This window comes from Balaenoptera acutorostrata, chromosome 6, assembly GCF_949987535.1.
Source record: "Balaenoptera acutorostrata chromosome 6, mBalAcu1.1, whole genome shotgun sequence".
NCBI classification, from domain to species: Eukaryota; Metazoa; Chordata; class Mammalia; order Artiodactyla; family Balaenopteridae; genus Balaenoptera; species Balaenoptera acutorostrata.
The window spans coordinates 123,915,861-123,934,063 of NC_080069.1; the positions used below are offsets into that span (position 1 = coordinate 123,915,861).

The 18,203-nt window shown below is 66.8% G+C and overlaps 1 protein-coding gene across 5 annotated transcripts in view; it reads left to right on the plus strand.

Moving 5' to 3' along the window:
• The window catches only part of KCNT1 (potassium sodium-activated channel subfamily T member 1), a 66,894-nt gene that overhangs the window by 41,786 nt on the left and 6,905 nt on the right, over positions 1–18,203 (plus strand). For 4 of the 5 annotated variants that reach the window (XM_057548917.1, XM_057548914.1, XM_057548916.1 and 1 more), the window contains 21 exons: positions 1,911–1,967; positions 3,353–3,401; positions 3,481–3,540; positions 3,673–3,747; positions 3,816–3,899; positions 4,630–4,724; positions 5,662–5,842; positions 6,238–6,402; positions 6,666–6,802; positions 7,701–7,764; positions 7,888–7,996; positions 8,430–8,538; positions 9,333–9,482; positions 9,808–10,046; positions 10,338–10,563; positions 11,673–11,778; positions 13,335–13,507; positions 13,891–13,962; positions 14,067–14,201; positions 14,353–14,464; positions 17,976–18,077. In XM_057548917.1, the coding sequence (XP_057404900.1) occupies positions 1,911–1,967; positions 3,353–3,401; positions 3,481–3,540; positions 3,673–3,747; positions 3,816–3,899; positions 4,630–4,724; positions 5,662–5,842; positions 6,238–6,402; positions 6,666–6,802; positions 7,701–7,764; positions 7,888–7,996; positions 8,430–8,538; positions 9,333–9,482; positions 9,808–10,046; positions 10,338–10,563; positions 11,673–11,778; positions 13,335–13,507; positions 13,891–13,962; positions 14,067–14,201; positions 14,353–14,464; positions 17,976–18,077 (2,500 nt within the window). The remainder of the gene's footprint in view (positions 1–1,910; positions 1,968–3,352; positions 3,402–3,480; positions 3,541–3,672; positions 3,748–3,815; positions 3,900–4,629; positions 4,725–5,661; positions 5,843–6,237; positions 6,403–6,665; positions 6,803–7,700; positions 7,765–7,887; positions 7,997–8,429; positions 8,539–9,332; positions 9,483–9,807; positions 10,047–10,337; positions 10,564–11,672; positions 11,779–13,334; positions 13,508–13,890; positions 13,963–14,066; positions 14,202–14,352; positions 14,465–17,975; positions 18,078–18,203) is intronic. The other variant, XM_057548918.1, reaches the window with a different exon arrangement.

Genomic DNA, 18,203 nt, shown 5'->3' on the forward strand with positions numbered 1-18,203 from the left:
GATGTGGGATTCTGGAAGGTTCTGGAACGGTCCTCTCTCTCCTGCTTCCCTCTTTTGCTCTTTCTGGGGGGTTTCCCCAGCTTTCTCTCCAGCCCTCTAGTTGAGATTTTCACTTCTGCTCTTGTGTTTTCTGATTTCCGAGAACGCTTCATCTCCAAGTGTCGCTCCCCCTGCAGGCGCCCTGCCACCAGCACCTCGGGTTTGTCTGAAACGCTTTCCTTTCTTACAGTTCCCCCTTCTGCTCGGTCTCTGCTCCCCCCAGCTCATGTTGAAGGGACTTCCTCAAGCGTCTGGCCACTCACACTGAGGTTGGGCTCTCAGAGGCCGAGGGCCCTGCGGTCAGGGTGTGTGGCCGGTTGGTCACCACCGTCCCCTGGGTCTGCCCGGCTCCTCAGAGCAGATCCTTCCCCTCCTCCCTGCAGGGTAAGGCCCGGCCCCTGGGCTCCTGCCAGCTGAGCTGGGAAGGAGGCCGGGGTCAAAGTTCGTAGTGCAGGCTTGTAGTTACCTCCCCGCCACGTGCAGCGGGGCGGGTTCCCCAGACCAGACCCTCACCCACTCCTGAGAACGGACCTCCTGTCTTCATCGGGGGTGCGGGAGGACAGATCCCACCATGGTGGTTTGAGAAGGAAACCGGGGTTCTGACTCTCAAAGCACTTTCCTGGGTTCATCCCACCTTCTCCCACTCCCAGAGGCGTCTGGGACATCTGGCTTTACATCCCCACAGGGACCGGCTCTGTTGTATTCATTGCACAGTGCCTGGCACATGACGGGTGGGTGGAAGAGCGAATGGATGGGTGAGGGGGCTGGTAGATGTATGGGTGGATGGATGGAGGGATGAATAGATGGATGGATAATGGATGGATGGGTGGATGGATGAGTGGATAGATGGAGGACGGATGGGTGGGTGGATAAATGAGTGGAAAGAGGGGTGGATGGTGGATGAGCGGGTGGATGGATGGATGATGTAAGGACAGTGGATGGATGGATGGATGGATGGATGGGTGGATGGATGGAGGGATGAATAGATGGATGGACAATGGATGGATGGGTGGATGGATGAGTGGATAGATGGCGGGTGGATGGGTGGGTGGATAAATGAGTGGATAGAAAGGTGGATGGTGGATGAGAGGGTGTATGGGTGGGTGATGTAAGGATAGTGGGTGGGTGGATGGATGGATGGATGGATGGGTGGATGGATGGGAGGGTGGCCGGCAACTTCTATGGGCATTGAGTTTGCAACAACAGGCTCAGGCTTAGGAGGAAGTGGGTCAGTTGAGAAAAAAGGAGGAGGGAGCTGCCCGTCACCATGGGGCTCTGTGAGAGTGAGGTCCTGTTAGCCAGTGACCCTGGCTTTGGTTGTAATCTGGGGCAGAACTAGCATGTCTGCCGGGCCCCTGCCACCTTCCCAGTGATGGGCATCCAGGTGGCTTGGGGAGGCTTGTCCTCGGGAGTGACTTAGGGACATGCGTCTTGGAGTCGGCACCACGGGGCAGGAGCTCGGCTTTCTCTCCGTGTCTCACGCACATCGTCCAGCCTTGTTTCGGCAGCTCTGGCCTCCAGGAGGCCATGGTCCATCTCTGGCCACGCACAGCCCTTTCTCTGCCGGCAGCCCAGGTGGGATCCCCACTCCCTCCTGGGCTGCCCTCTTGTGTTCTCCTCACCCGGCCTGCCCCTCCTCCTGCCCCTCATCCGTTAGAGACCCTCCGCGAGCGTCTGCAGGGTGGCAGCAGGCTGCCTCGTCCCCCAGGTGTTAGAATACAGACGCCCGTCTGAGATGTGGGGGCCTGGCCCTGGTTGGGGAGAGCGTGCCCCCCATACGCCCTAAGCCCGTGGCAACCCTGGGAAGGGTCTGGTCCCTTCGGGGGCGGTGCTGGGAGGGGCCGTGGCCGGCCAGCTCCGTCTCTCCACAGCTGGGGCTGCCCGAAGCAGAATTACACCTTCAATGAGTCGTCCTCCGAGATCAATTGGTGAGTTTGCCACCCAGCTCCCACTCAGAGGCCCAGGGCCGGGGGGGGGTGGACAGAGGGTGACACTGCCCAGCCCCCCAGGATAGATGCCCAGCCGCAGCCCGTGACCCTCCTGGGATCCCCAGGCCCTGGCCAAGCAGCGGGCAGTGGCGGTGGGGCCCCTCAGAGTACAGCCCCTGAGGCCCAGGAGCAGTCTAAGAGTGACAGCAGGGGTCACCACCAGCCGGCTTGGCCCAGCCCTCATGAACCGTGGGTGGGAGGAGAGATGCCCCGAGGACCTGCCAGGGGGTCGATCGCTGCCTCTGCAACTCACGACCCTTTAGCCAAAGAGAGCAGGCGCCCAGTCAGGCAGTGGGAAGTGACGCCAGAGCGGTGGGGGAGCCTGGTCCACGGGTTAGGGCGTGTCCCGGGGCCTTGGCCGCCTTCTTGAGGGAGGCTTCTCCCTTCCAGCCTCCCCAAACCCAGAGCCCCCCTTTGGCCTTAGCCTGCACCTGCGCCCCTCCCCTGGCACCCCCGGCCCAGCCTTGCAGAGCAGCGCTGGTCCTTCGCAGCAGCAGGACCCAGTGCGGCAACCCCGCAGCACTCTGTCCCGGGCTCCTCCGCTTCTCCCACTCCGGCCCGGCGCCCGGCCCCCGGAAGGCACGCACAGGTGGGGTGGAAGGGACACGCCAGCCCCTCCCTTCGCACCCGGCCCTGGAGGCCTCTCCTTTCCGGGCCTGTGACTCGGAGTGGCGGCCAGCGCAGCTCCTGAGCCCGGGCCCAACTCTCATCCAAGCAGCCCGGAAGGCCTGGGGATTTCAGGGTCTGTGTCCCTCGGCCGAGGAAATAACTGCCCAACGCCCCCGCTGCGGCGGGGGCCCTCCCACCCCACAGGGGCCCACGGGGGGCAGGGCCTTGGCCGTCTGGGGTCTGGCTCTGCCTGGGGAGGGTGGGCAGGGTCGGCGGTGAGCTCGGCCACCCGACCCCTCCTGCTGGTCTCACCCCAACCTTTGTCCCGAGGCTGCGTCTGGGCAGGGACCCCCCCCCCCAAGTCACTCCCCTCCCCTGCTGGGTCACGGACGAGGAACTGAGGTCGGAAACCGGGGACCGTGATGGCCAGCGCCCCGCCCCTGCAGGGACCCGCGCAGGAACCTGTGCCGGGGAGCCCGGACAAGAAGGGGAGGCCGCCTGGGCCAGCTGCGGACTCTGAGCCCACGGCCCGTCCCCGGGGCAGCCCGCTTAGGCCCTGGCCTTATGGGCCCCGCCCTGGGGCCTCCTTTCCCCGGGGAGCCTCCCCTTCCCTCCTGCTCTCGGCCCCTCCAAGGGCAAGGCTGCTGCCGTCTGTCCAGCTCAAGCAGCAGCCTGCGGTCAGCAGAGGCCCAGGGCTTACCTCCCTCTCTCCCCAGGGCCCCCATCCTGTGGGTGGAGAGGAAGATGGCTCTGTGGGCCATTCAGGTGAGTGGAGGGGGCACGGCTCTGGGGGGCCCCTGCCTGCCCTGGCCCCGCTCAGAGGCTCTGCCCCTCCCTGCCCCAGGTCATCGTGGCCATTATCAGCTTCCTGGAGACCATGCTCCTCATTTACCTCAGCTACAAAGTGAGTGCCCCGCAGGCCTGGCCCTGCCCTCCCCCCGCACCCCTCCCCCAGCCCAACTCCCTGCCCTCCCTGCCCCACCCTGGGCCCCCTCCCCGCCCACCTGCTCTGAAGCCCACCCCCTTGGCTCCCCAGGGCAACATCTGGGAGCAGACCTTCCGCGTGGCCTTCATCCTGGAGATGATCAACACGCTGCCCTTCATCATCACGGTGGGTGAACCGCCGGCCGAGGAAGGGGGCCGCCGAGCGCCCCGCCCCCTGACCCGTCTCCTCTGCAGATATTCTGGCCGCCGCTGCGGAACCTGTTCATCCCGGTGTTTCTGAACTGCTGGCTGGCCAAGCACGCCCTGGAGAACATGATCGTGAGCCGTGGGCCGGGCAGCTCTGGACAGAGTGGGCTCCCCCCTGCCCCGCCCCTCCCCTCCCCTCCCGCTTCACCTCTGCGAGGCCCCCAGGACCCCAGGGCACAGCTCGCCGTGCCCTGGCCCTGCGGAGAGCTGGCCCGCTTCCTTCGGTGCCCAGGAGGCCGGGTTGACCGGTGGACATATGTGTCTCTGTCACCACAAGATGCCCTCACACCTCCTTCCTGACCAGCCGCAGCCCCAGCCCTGATGCCCAGGGGGGAGAGTCACCCAGGCCTGTCCCTGACCCTGGAATCATGGCTGGAGGAGGGAGAGGGTGAAAGTGCAAGTGAGCGCAGGCGGGGCCCCGAGACCCAGGGCCACGGGCAGACCCCGTGCTGAGGTCTGAGCAAGGCCCCTGTCGGCAGGCAGCGCAATGACTCTTTTCTCCCAGGGCACCCTCTCCAGCCCAGGCTCCCTTGGTTCACCCCGTCCCAACTGCAAAGTGAGGCGAGGGTGCTGAGGTCACGGCCTCTGGCCTGTGCCCGGGGTCCTCCCCTGGCATGGCGGAGGCCAGACGGGGAGAGCGAGAGCTGAGGTCGGGTGGAGCCGCGGCCACGCCCTCCCCCCCCTCCCGCCCCCGTTCACCACTCATTCTCGTGCATCTGGGACGTGCGGGGAGGGGGGGGGGGGAAGGGCCCTGGGCTCCGTCCAGTCCCTGCTCTGCCCCTGATGACGCCACTTCCCGCAGAACGACTTCCACCGTGCCATCCTGCGCACCCAGTCGGCCATGTTCAACCAGGTCCTCATCCTCTTCTGCACCCTGCTCTGCCTGGTCTTCACGGGGTGAGTCCCTGCCCGCGGCCGCATAGCCCGGCTCCGGGCAGAGCCAGGCCCTCGCGTCCAAGAAGCCGGGATGGAGGACCGGGAGGCAGCTCAGAGCCCCTGCTCCTAGGCCAGGGTTGCCGAGTCCGGCTCCTCTGGGCCCCGGGGAGACGTCGTGGAGGAGGGCACTGGCTCCTGGCTGCGGGGGCGGGGGGGGCACCCTCGGCTCGAGGTCCAGCTGAGAATAAGGTCTGGGAGCAGCCCGGGGGGCTGGAGCGGAGAGCCCACCACCCCCACGTGTGCCTGTGCCCCGAGCGAGGACGCGGGCAGGTCCCAAGGCCGTGTGCCTCCCACCTCCCCTCCCCCACGCCCCCCCGACACACGCACACTTCAGCGGAGCGGGGCGGGGTGTCCGCGGGGCAGGAAACGCCAGGGTGGTCCAGCCGGCCCCCTGCCCGCAGCCAGCGCGTCCACCCTGGGGAGGGCCCCAGCACCGCTGTGTGCTGCCACGGTGTACGTGGGGTCGGGACGCAGGGCCACGGCGGGGGAAGGACTGTCCAGCTCTAGCTGGGCGGGGGGCTGAGTGTGCCCCGCGCCGTCTGACCTCCTGGGGGAGGACGAGCTCTGAGGTGGGTGGCAGGTAGGGGCTCGCAGCCTGGGTGGCCTCGCCCACCCGCTCTGACCCCAGGCCCACGCTGCACCCACGCAGCGCCGTGTCCGCGCTCCCGGCCAATTTTCCAGGGGCCTCAAAAGCGCCTCGGGGCAGGAAAGGAAGGTCCAGGGGACGTGCTGGGTGTGCCGGCTCCGCAGGCTGGGGTCGGAAAGCGCAGAGCTGGACCCAGGCCCAGGCTGGGGGGCCGTGTCGGCGACAGCTGACGTGCTGTCGCGGGCAGGCCCAGCCTCGCCCCAGGAGCCAGGGCGGCCAAGGCCCCGCCACCACCCCCATCCCCGGTTCTAGGACCTGCGGCATCCAGCACCTGGAGCGCGCGGGCGACAACCTGTCCCTCCTGACGTCCTTCTACTTCTGCATCGTCACCTTCTCCACCGTGGGCTACGGAGACGTGACGCCCAAGATCTGGCCGTCCCAGCTGCTGGTGGTCATCATGATCTGCGTGGCCCTCGTGGTGCTCCCGCTACAGGTGGGCCCTGCCCGGCAGGAGGCGAGAGGGTAGAGGAGGGGCGCCACTCCTGGGAGGGGCCGCAAGGCCGAGACCCCGACGGGGGCACAGGGGGGTGTGGACGCCGCTTCACGGGGGGCCTGCCAGGGCCTCCTGGGGGTCCCGTGCGGAGTGTGGAGTCCCACGGCTGCGGAGCTTCTGCCCCTGGGGTGCTCTGGCCCCCACGCTCCTGGCGGGTGCAGGGGCCGCTCAGAGCGGGCGCTCACATCCCAGCACCCAGGCCAGGCTGGCGCCCAAGCCCCAAGGAGAGGGAGGCCGCAGGGCCCGGCAAGTGCTGCCAGCCGCCCGCCCTGCCCTGTGCTGTTGCAGCTCCCGGAGCCCCGGGCTGCCTGGAGCTCACACGCTCTTCCCTGCAGTTTGAGGAGCTCGTCTACCTGTGGATGGAGCGGCAGAAGTCGGGGGGCAACTACAGCCGCCACCGGGCCCAGACGGAGAAGCACGTGATCCTGTGCGTCAGCTCCCTCAAGATCGACCTGCTCATGGACTTTCTGAACGAGTTCTACGCCCACCCCCGGCTGCAGGTGAGGCCCCGCCCACGGCCCCGCCCCACCCCCGGGCCCCCTGAGCTCCCTGGGCCTGGGTTTCCCTGCTGTGCGGTGGCGCCCCGGTGGTCTCCCGCACTGTGGGGGTGGGTCTGTGGGGTCCTGCCTTTCCCTCCTGCCAGGTACCCCGTCACAGAGAAGGCTGGGGCTCCTGAGAGGCGACGGGTGTGGAAACACCAGGAAGGAGGGTGGGCCGGAGCCGAGCGAGCCTGCCAGCGGGGCTGACCCCATCCTACCTGCAGGACTACTACGTCGTCATCCTGTGCCCCACCGAGATGGACATCCAGGTTCGCAGGGTCCTGCAGATCCCCCTGTGGTCCCAGCGGGTCATCTACCTCCAGGGCTCCGCGCTCAAGGACCAGGACCTCATGCGGGCCAAGTGAGCGCCAGCCGGGGGTGAGGGTGCGGTACTGCGCCACGGGCAGGCCAGGGAGGGGCCCTCAGGCGGGCAGCAGCTCCCTCTCTGTGCCTGTCACCCAGCCGGGCGAGCCGGGCCCCCCGCTGACCCCTGCAGAGCCGCCAGGGCAAGCCCACCAGCCTCCTCTCCCACCTGCCTAGCTGTTCATCTGGGGGCTGGGGGGCAGCTGCTGCTCTGAGTCAGGTGGGAAGCCGAGGCTGTGGGCAGGTTTTCTTCTAAAGACAAGGTGACAGGGTGACTTGAGGTAAGGAGGCTGAGTTGTGAACGGAACTTTCCAGAATCTGCTGCAGCACACTGAGACACCCCGGAGGCTCCCCCATCACCCGTCAGGATTTTATTCCAGAGCCTGATGTAACCTTCGAGGTGAAATGTGGGTTGTGTGGAGGCCAAGGGAACAGGAGACCCGGCAGCCGGGTCCCCCCGACGCCCACCTCCCGAGCCTTGGGCCCCACAGGCTCGCCCAGGAACCAAGGCCCCCGACAGGGACAAGTTGGGCTGCCGGGTGACGGGGTGGGAGCCGCCAGGCCCCGCAGCCCTGGGGCGTGGAGTTTCTCAGCCACCCTTTGTGCAGTCAGGGGCTCTGGGGGGCATGAGGGGAGCAGAACGGGTCATCCCCAGGCCTCGGGCAGCCTGTTCCGAGAGAGGACAGGGCAGCGGGCAGGGTCCAGCATCTCTGCCACCAAGTGGGCCCTTCATTCCGTGCCCCAGCCCCACCCCGGGTTAGCGGGGGCCCATCCTCAGCCCATCCAGGGCTGGTCAGAGCGAGTTGGGGTCTCGACAAGGCCCAACTCTTCCCCCGACGGCCGAGACGGGAGCACCACGGACGGCCCTGGTGGTGCTCAGGCCCGGTGTTTTGCAGGATGGACAACGGGGAGGCCTGCTTTATCCTCAGCAGCCGGAACGAGGTGGACCGCACCGCAGCGGTGAGTGCCCCCCACTGCCGCCCACCACCTGCCCACAGGCCGGGGGGGTGGGCGCCTGGGGGCAGAGCCCCTCCCCCAGCCTGCTGCTGCCCGTCAGCACCGACCGTGGCCTCCCCGCCCTAGGACCACCAGACCATTCTGCGCGCCTGGGCCGTGAAGGACTTTGCCCCCAACTGCCCTCTCTACGTCCAGATCCTCAAGCCTGAGAACAAGTTTCACGTCAAGTTTGCAGGTATGTTTGGCCCGGAGGGGGGCGCCTGTGTGCTCATGGGTGAGCGTGCCGGGGGAGGGGGATAGAGGCAGAGCCCGTGCCGGCCCTGCACCTGGGCCTGGGGGTCAGGGAGGGCAGGGGCACTGTCTGACGAGCACCTCTGTGGGCACACCCGAGCTGGGCACCCGTGCCGACCCCTGGAGGGGACAGGCGAGCAGGCCTGTGCTGGACACCTGGGGGGCCAATGAGCAGCCCCCCGGCCCCCAGCCCTGGAGCTCTCGGTCAAGCCCGGAGACAAGCACAGAAGGGCCGAGAGAATGAACAGGCTCCCGGGGGCGGGGCACTGGATGGGGCTGAGCAGAGGAGGGAGGGGTTCTGGGGGGGTGCCGGGCAAGGGGGCGTCTGCCGTGGGGCAGCAAGAGCCGTGCGGTGGCCCTGGCGCTCCTGCCCACAGAGCACGTGGTGTGTGAGGAGGAGTGCAAGTACGCCATGCTGGCCCTGAGCTGCATCTGCCCGGCCACGCCCACCCTCATCACCCTGCTGGTGCACACGTCCCGCGGCCAGTGAGTGCTGCCCCCAGGGCCGCGCAGCCGGGGAGACGAGGGGGCTGCTGGGGGAGCGGGGGGCGTTCAGGAGGCCTGTGATGGGAGCGGGGCGAGGCCCGGGGGAAGGGCAAGGATGCCACGGCGGGCGACCACCATGCACCCAGCTGAGGAAGCAGTCGGTGCCTCGCCAGGCGAGGGGTCGGAGCTGGGGGGCGGCCTGGGGGCTGCTGGGAATGGCAGGCGGGGCCCACCGTGGAGGAGAGGGCCGTAGCGGGGGCAGCAGGAGAGCCCTGGGATTGAGGCACAGTGACGGGGTCCGGCGGGGCTTGGTCTGTAAGAGAAGGCGCGTTTGGTGTCTGGCACCTGGGCTGGGGTCCCAGGCAGAGCCTGAGGCGAGGGGCTGCCCTGGGACAGAGGAGGGGCGCTATCTTCTCTCTGGGAAGACCAGGCTGGGGTGGGGGGGCCCGACGGGTGGCCTCGGCGCCTTGTGGGGCCTGGGCGGCCCTAGGGGAGGGACCAGGCAGGGGAAGAGGACGTGGCCCGGGGCTCCTGGGAGGACCCACAGGCCACAGAGGCCAGTCTTGACTCGGAAACATTTTGACACCCCTAAAAATCAGACCATTGTGTTTACAGCTTTGTAAAACTAGCCAAGGACCCATCAGGCCACCCAGGTCTAGTCTCAGCCAGACGGGGAGGGGCTGGGGTCAGGGGTCACGCTGGCTTCCACCCACACCGGCAGAAGCCACACTGGGGGGGCACCATAGCCCCGCTGGGCGGGGGCACCGTGGGGTGACATCCTCCCCGCGCCCCAGGGAAGGCCAGGACTCACCAGAGCAGTGGCAGCGCATGTACGGACGCTGCTCGGGCAACGAGGTCTACCACATCCGCATGGGCGACAGCAAGTTCTTCCGCGAGTACGAGGGCAAGAGCTTCACCTACGCTGCCTTCCACGCGCACAAGAAGTACGGCCCCCCCGGCCCGGTCCAGGCCAGGGTGGGAGGAGTGCAGGGCGGGGTCCGGAGGCTGAAATGGGCGTGGCCCGTGCCCACTGCGGGGTGGACCAGCGGGGCCTCAGGGTCAGACATCACGCCCTCTCAGCCGTGAGACCCGCACGGGGCCCCTCTCTCTCTCTCTCTCTGAGGCTCCCTCGAGGCTGCCCTCGGTGGGTCTTTGGGTCGAGTGGGAAGGGATCCCGACACCCACGAGGGGAGGGCTGCACCGTCAGCCCCCGAGGAGCCCAGGAGGGGCAGCTTTGGGCCCCATCGAGCCCCCGCCCTGCCCGCTCAGGTACGGCGTGTGTCTCATTGGCCTGAAGCGGGAGGAGAGCAAGAGCATCCTGCTGAACCCGGGGCCCCGGCACACCCTGGCCGCCTCCGACACCTGCTTCTACATCAACATCACCAAGGAGGAGAACTCGGCCTTCATCTTCAAGCAGGAGGAGAAGCAGAAGAAGAAGGGCTCCGCGGGGCAGGGGCTGTACGAGGGCTCGTCCCGCCTGCCCGTGCACAGTATCATCGCCTCCATGGGTGAGGCCGGGCCCAGCTCCCGGCGGGGCGGGCGGGGCGGGCGGGGGACCCTCCCAGAAGACCCAGGTGCTCAGGCCTGCAGCGCAACCCTGGGCAAGTCCCGTCTCTCTGGCCTCAGTTTGCACGTCTGTCCCGTGGGGGCGTCCTGCCTTCCTGTGGGGACCTTTGTCGGCATCAACGTCCAAGTGCCTGCCCGGGGGAGACCGCCCTGCGTCAAGGGTCACTGGGAACCCCTGCCCCCAGGACAGACAGGGGAGGGGCTTCCAGCCAAGTTCAGCCGCTCTGTTCCAGGGACAGTGGCCATGGACCTCCAGAACACGGAGTGCCGGCCAGCACAGAGCGGCGGAGGCAGCAAGCTGGCGCTCCCCACGGAGAACGGCTCGGGCAGCCGGCGGCCCAGCATCGCGCCCGTGCTGGAGGTGGCCGACAGCTCGACCCTGCTGCCCTGCGACCTGCTGAGTGACCAGTCGGAGGACGAGATGACGCCGTCGGACGAGGAGGGGCTGTCTGTGGCAGAGTGAGTGCCGCCGGGGCTGGGGTGGGGACAGAAGCCTTCCACGGGAGAGGTGAGGTGCAGCACGTGAGTGCCCGGCGCCCAGGAAGAGGCAGGCCGGCGGCGCTGGTCCTGGGTCTGCCCCATGCTCTGAACAAGGCTTCCAAACAGTTTCCCTGGAGACCTTGTTTGGCAAGTGGAATCTTCTGGGGACCCAGCTCGTGGACGGGAAGGCCAGGCGGTGCCCGCCCTTACCCCTCGTCCTCCCCTATCACGCCCTGGGCGGCCAGGCCTCAGTGCCACGGCCCGCTTGGCAGGGTGGCCGCCCTCTGAGCATGGTCTGCAGAGGTCAGCGACAGGGGAGCCCTGGGTGAGGTGCCGTCTGGGCCTGGAGGCCACTGGCCCATCCTGAGCCGTCATGCTGCCCTGGGTTTGGGCCCAGGTCTTCCTCTGAGATTACGAGACAGAAGCGACCCCAGTGTGTCCCCAGGTCTTGGCCACTTGGCCTCGTCCGGGACAGACAGGCGGCGCCTGACCCCAGGGCCACGGCCAGCCGCCGGCCTGCACGGCCGACGCTTCCCAGCTGGGCTGTCACTGCGGCCGCTCTCTGCTCCTGCCTGTGCCCCGTGGTGGAGTAAACGTGCTTTAAACACAGGCTGCCGGGGACCGGCTCTGAGATCGAGGGGCCTGGCAGGGCTCCTGCACACCTGGGGCAGGTGGCGGGCGGGCCTCGGACGCCACGTCGCTAAAGCCAACCGGAGGTGCGGCAGGAGGCCAGCCCCTCTCCAGGCGGCCTGGGGGGACAACCACGGCAGGGCGACAACCCCGTGTGTGTGCGCGGGACGGCCGGGGGAGTACAGCCTGTGCGGCGACCAGCCTGGCCCAGGGAAACCAGTGGAGTGGGGACCACGGGCCAGCGTCTGCCCCGGCGATGGGGTGCTGGGGGCTCCAGGGGGTGACGGGCCATCAGAGCCCCTTAAGGTTCTTTCGTGGCCTGTGTAAGCTCGTGTGTGTGTGCGCGCGCGTGTTGCATGCAATCTCACCCGGCCCAGTCAGGTCTGCGGGCATCTGGCACCCCCGTGTGGCAGCCTAGGGCCCGAGGGCCGGGCTAAGGCTCCTGCCTGTCCCCCCAGGTACGTGAAGGGCTACCCCCCCAACTCGCCCTACATTGGCAGCTCCCCTACCCTGTGCCACCTCCTGCCCGTGAAAGCCCCCTTCTGCTGCCTGCGGCTGGACAAGGTAGGTCACGGCAAAGTTGGGGAAGTGACAAGGACGCGCCGAGGACGTCCTGGACCCTGTCTGCCCTCCCGGACGTCTGTGTCTGTTGTAGGGGCGTGTTTTCTCCCTCCTGTATCCACGCGCGCTTGCTGAAGCGAGGGTGCCCCTCTCGTAACCACTGTCCACTCACCACAACCGGCCTGGCCCGCAGCCCACACTCCACTCGCCCTGGTTGTCCCAGGGGCCCTCGCTGCCCTTCCCGGCCAGAGCCACAGCTTGTCTCCCTCCATCTGGACACTCCCTGCCCCCACCCCTCCCCAGGGTCTCTGGGCCTCTGTGTTTTGGGCTTGGTGGAGCGTCCCTGGCAGGGGGCGTGGGGGGGGGGGTGACTCGGCCCATGCGCTGGGGGCTGGACCCCCCAGAGGTGCCACGTCCTCCTGGAGGCCTCCCCGTGATGCTGCCTTAGAGCGCGTGGTACGGGTGCCTCGCCCACCCAGTCTCTCTGCTGGAGGAGCTGCTGTTCTGCCTTTGCAGTTAGGACATCATTTGTGGGGAGACGCATGGGGACCAGGTACATAAGCCGGTCTTGACCGAGCTCCCCTGATGCATTTCCGCCACGGCCGATGGTTTGCTGATTCCACTTCCTTCTGTGTTTATGTCAGCTTTTCACTGGGAGAAAGTGCTTCCCCTTTCTTAGCCATTTGTGTACGTCAGCGTAGTCTCACTTTTTCACTCAGAGGGTAAACCAGTTGGTCATTACTGCTACATCGGCATTCCATATGGATCATGCTGGTTTTGACACGCGGAGTTTTGCTGGTGGGCCCTCAGGCTGGCCTCCTGGTCCTTCCAACGTGTCCCCTCATCTTTGAACACGTCCATGCCTTTGAACCCACGGTGCCCCCCCCACACCTTGTTCCTGCCTTGCTGCAGTCCTGGAACCAACTGTTCCTCCAAGAAACCTGATTCCTTTTAGTGGAAACCACGTTTAGAAATAAGGTCTGGGCACCTGGCGTGCTCACTGCTGCTTTGTGTCTGAGCCTCTCCACGCAGAGAGCTAGAAAGTGTGTGTACACACAAGCACACACCAAATGTGTACACACGTGCATGCATGACCAAATGTGTATGCACACCAAATGTGTGCACACACGCACACACGACCGAATGTATATGCACACGACCAAATGTGTACACACATGCACACACGACAGAACGTGTGCACACATGACCAAATTTCTACGTGCACAACCAAATGTGTGCACACATGCACACATGGCAGTGTGTACACACATGACCAAATGTGTGCACACGTGCACGCACGACAGTGTGTACGCATACGACCAAATGTGTGCACACACACAACTCGTCTGTCCGTATCTGCATCTGCTAAGACCATGTGCTCGCACAGATACCTCCCTTCCCTCCCGGACATGACCTCTCCGGCACTGGCCCCAGCTCACGCTCGCTCTGTGCGGCGGGCTGGTGGCCTGTAGCCCCGTGAGGCCAGGTGGCTGGCCGAGGACTCCACCACAGCACCCTCTCTCCCTCCCTGGTGGTGGATTCTGGCGTCTCCCCCGCAGGGCTGCAAGCACAACAGCTATGAAGACGCCAAGGCCTACGGCTTCAAGAATAAGCTGATCATCGTGTCGGCGGAGACGGCGGGCAACGGGCTGTACAACTTCATCGTGCCGCTCCGGGCCTACTACCGGCCCCGCAGAGAGCTCAACCCCATCGTGCTGCTGCTGGACAACAAGTGAGGGGCAGAGGGCGCCCCAGACCTTCGGGAGGGAGGGGAGCAGCCCCCGGCCCTCGGCAGTGCTCCATCGTCCTCCCGCAGGGCTTCTCCTGGCCCTACTGGGTCCCCACGACCGTGAGCCCCCAGGGGCCAACCTCCAGCACTGCTGCCCCCAGAGGCCTGGCAGCCCAGAGGCCGGGGTCCAGCCTCGGCTGTCCTGACCCCTGGGGCCTCGGTTTCCCCGCGGGTACATAAAGAGCAGCCCCATGGGCCTCTGAAGGCCCCACTGGTCCCACGCGCTGCGGTCCTGGGGCCCCTGCTCGCCCAGGTCAGGGCTGGGCTGGCCGTGGGGGCTGGCGGCAGAGCAGCGTGGGCGCCTCCAGGACCTGCTGTGCCCACAGGCCTGACCACCACTTCCTGGAGGCCATCTGCTGCTTCCCCATGGTCTACTACATGGAGGGCTCCGTGGACAAGTAAGGCGCTGCTCCGCGGGAGGAGCCCTGCCCACGCCCCTCCTCCCCGGGCGGCCAGGGCGGAGCGGGAGGGACAGGACGCACCCAAGGGCGCCTCCCCGCAGCCTGGACAGCCTGCTGCAGTGCGGCATCATCTACGCCGACAACCTGGTGGTGGTGGACAAGGAGAGCACCATGAGCGCCGAGGAGGACTACATGGCCGACGCGAAGACCATCGTCAGCGTACAGACCATGTTCCGGTGAGACGCCTGGCCGCCCGGAGCCACACCCGCGCCCGTGACCAGGACCCGCCCGAAGCCCCCGCCCGCGCCCGTGACCGGGGCCCGACCCCCGACCCCCGCCCGCACCCGTGACCGGGGCCCGCCCTGAGCCCCCCCGCCCCCCGCCCAGGCTCTTCCCCAGCCTCAGCATCACCACGGAGCTCACCCACCCATCGAACATGCGGTTCATGCAGTTCCGTGCCAAGGACAGCTATTCGCTGGCTCTTTCCAGGCTGGAGAAGGTGAGCAGCCCCGCCCGACCCGACTGGGGCCACGGGAGGCCGGGGTGCCTGCCCTCCTCCGGCCAGGGGTCTCAGAGACCTGGGCTCAGCCCCAGCGTGAGGCTCTTGAGAGTGTAGCCCAGAGACCTCAGGGTCATCGGCCAGGAGCGGACATCGTCCCCCTAAGGCAGGGCCTGGCCTGGCCTTGTGTGGGGCAGAGTTTGCCCGTCACGCCAGAAATTACTAGCCCAGGTGACACCGGCCCCGACACAGCACCCAAACCTGAACCGTGCCTGTTCTGTCAACTGCCCGGCAGGGACATGTTTGTCCTGGTACCGACGGGGCGGGGGGTAAGGGGGCGCAACTTGCCTCAGGTCGCACAGCAGTGCGGTGGGACGGCTGAAGTCAGCTGTCTGCTTCTCGGGCTCCAGGAAGGGCATCAGCTGGGCTCAGGTGTGGAGCCCAGGGACACGGGCGGCGCGGGCCTGGTGGTGCCGCCCTGGCACGTCTGTGGGCCCCAGACCCCTGCCCGGGTCAGTGCAGCACTACCCACCACCCAAGGGGCAGGGCCGTGCTTAGGCTGCCTTGGGTGAAACCAGGAGGAAGGTGGGCTGCCACGGAGGAGACCCTGGGCGCTGTGGTCGGAAGCAGTGACCATTCCCCGTGAGCCTGGGCTGAGGTCCTTGTCAGGGCACGGCTTGCACTTGCGTGGCTACCCTGTGCCACACCGGGGAGGACCCCCAAACGGCCGCTCACCCAGGCCTGGCCTGGCCACCGACAGCAGACAGAGGGACAGCATGGGAGCTCTGAACCCGGACAGACAACAGAAGTGAGTTCCCCCAGGAGGCCCGTGGTGGCCCTGGAGCTCCTTGGATGGCAGCTGGGGGCCTCAGTCAGTGGCCCGGGAGCTCGGGCTGTCCTGCTCTTGGAGGAGGCTTGGCCTGCACCCCACGCGACGGCCCACTGGCCCCCCCTCAACGCCCCCTTGCAGTGACCCATGAGCTGAGCCTCCCTCCGCTCAAGGCTGGGGCCGTGGGCTTTGGCAGTCGGCCTCAGCAGCCCCAGCCGGACCGTATCCAGGCGCTCGGGCCAGTCTGATCCAAGCCAGGGCGGGGATGACCGGCACAGAATTGGGGTCAAGGCTGACATCCTGGTGCTGGTCCTCACTTTCCGCCTTCCCTCGAGCAAACCCAATTCCCCGCAGGCCTTGCACCCTGACCTGTTCCGGAAGTGGGTGTGAAGTAGGTCCGTCAGCAAACACGCAGCGAACGTCCTCCCTCGCCCCTTTCCTTGCACGGCAGACGTTGCAAATCCCCCTCCCAGCCCCTCCCTCTGTGGCAGGAACCGCCACTCGATCGCCTTCCCCTGCAGTGTCGCCTCCAGGGGCGGGGCTGGGCAGCCCCTCCCCACCTCGCAGGGTCACGGTGGGGAGCGCAGTCCTGGGGTTTGTGATCTGGAGAGAAGTCAGGAAGTGAGCACGTGGGGCCGTGGGCAGCTGCAGCCCTGGGCGCTTGCTGGCTGAGGTCCACGTGGGGCAGGGCCAAGGATGGGGCGGGGGGGGGGGGCGGGCAGAGCCACGTGATGCCACCCAGTCTCGGGAGATGGAGCTGGCACGCCCACCCCGCGCAGAGAGGATTCCGCGGAGGATGGGGAGGGAAGATGGGATCGCGCTGTGCATACAACCTGCATAAAACAAGTCCTGTTTAATGAGTAGAAACTGAAGGAACACTGGAAATATTTCCGGCGTTCAGGTCAACGTGCTTCCAAGAGGTCGCACTGGCACTGGGGGCTGATTCAGGCGCAGAGGGTGGCGTCCGTGTCTCCCTGGAGGTTGTCCTCAGGAAGATCTCCCAGAGTCGGGGCTCCCCACCGCATCCCAGGACGCAGGCTCCCAGTGGCGGCATCGTTCTGACAGTCTCCGCGCCTGTGACGGTGACCTCGGCCGGGGGCCCGTTCAGACCGGCTCCTCCTCGGCAGGGCCCCGGATGCCCATCCACTCCTGCGCCTGCTTCCCTCCAGCCGCGTGGTTCTCAGGAGGGCTCGTCCTCGTGTGTCCCCACGTTTCGCTGTCGCCTGCGACCTCGGAGCTCGGGCTAAAGCCTCTGGACCCTCCGCGGCCGCTACAGAGCGGACAGCGTGAAACCAGGGCCCTCGTTCAGAAAGCAGGAAAGTCCTGTGAAGCCACTAAAACGTCAGGCCTCTTCCTTCCTCCTCCATCTCCCGACCCGTCCTCGTTCTTTTCTTCTCAAACCATTCATTGTTCTGAGTGAAGGGAAACTGACAACTTTAACGATTTCGGGAATCTCTCCGTTTGTCCTCATGACGTGCGACCTGGGCTCTGAATGCCGCCGTGGGAAGACGCAGCCTGGAGTCACCACGCCACACGGCTCTGGTTCTGCGGCTCTTATGTGATAACGCACTGTTTCCCTCCTGGATGCCCGCGTGCCGTCCAGCGCGCCCTTGGGCTCCGTGCTGGTGGGGAGGGACAGAGGCGAGGCCTCCTGCCCGGGCGTCTGTCTGTCCCGCCGTGCAACTTTGCAGCAAGGAGCCTGCCGAGGCAAGGAGCAGCCCCAGTGAGAAGGGCCACGAGAGGGCTCTTGTGGTCTACGCGGCCCACCTTCTGTCTGTCTGAAGCATGTCTGGTCCAGCAGGAAGGACAGTCTCTCGGGCTCAGAGGCACCTCTCAGCCATAGGCCGACCTGGTGCGGCGGGGACAACGCCCCCAGAAGCCCCCGCCCTAGCCCCGGAACCAGCACAGGGTGGGGAACACGATTCCATGAAGCATCCTGAGATGGAGGGGGCCCTGGTTCACCCAGGGGCCACACGCCATCACCAGGGGCCTCGCGAGAGGGAGGCCAGTGGTCAGCGTGGAGGGGGAGGAAGGGCCAGAGGCCGGGAGGCCGGGGACGTGGTCAGCCTCTGGAAACGGGGACGAGGGAGGAAAGGGTCGTCCTCTGGGGCTGCCGGCCGGAGCACGGCACTGTGATGCCTGATTCCAGCCCCTGAAATCCGTTCGGACTTGCAACGTCCAGAATCAACAGAGAGTAAACGGGTGTGGTTTTGAGCTTCGGGGTTTGTGGTCGTCTGTTCCGCGGCCACGGGAGACGCACACAGCGGGTCTAAGGGACCCGCGTGGAGCCTCGCGATGCCACGCACGCAGCAGAGGCACACACGTCTGTCTCTGCTCACGCGCACGCCCTGCCGTCCCCTCCATTTCGCTCATGGACTCGTGCTCCGGGGTGAAATTACCGCAAGGGTTAGGGTTCCGCGATGGCAACGGCAGGGCATTAAACCAAGCACAGGCCCCCGTTTCTTCCCAGCAGAGCCCCGAATCCTTACCCCTGCCTCTGGCCCCCAGTGTGTCTGGGGGGATGCGTAGCTGGGTGCTCGGCCGTCTGCTGTGTGTGTTCACACACTCGCCCTGCACACGCGTGCACACACCCCACACACGCAGAGGCCCCTGGGCTGCCTGCCCCGCGCGGCCGTGGCCGTGGCAGTGGGCACCAGCCAGTCTGAGCCCCTTGTCCTGCAGAGGGAGCGGGAGAACGGCTCCAACCTGGCCTTCATGTTCCGCCTGCCCTTCGCCGCCGGCCGCGTCTTCAGCATCAGCATGCTGGACACGCTGCTGTATCAGGTCAGCAGGGGCGGGGGCCGGTGCCCGGCATCCGGTCCCAGTTCTGAGCCACGTGCCCCTCTCTGAGCACCCACCCCTGGGTGCCCAGGAGGCCGGCCAGGACTGGGAGGCTCTGGGCCCCATCCC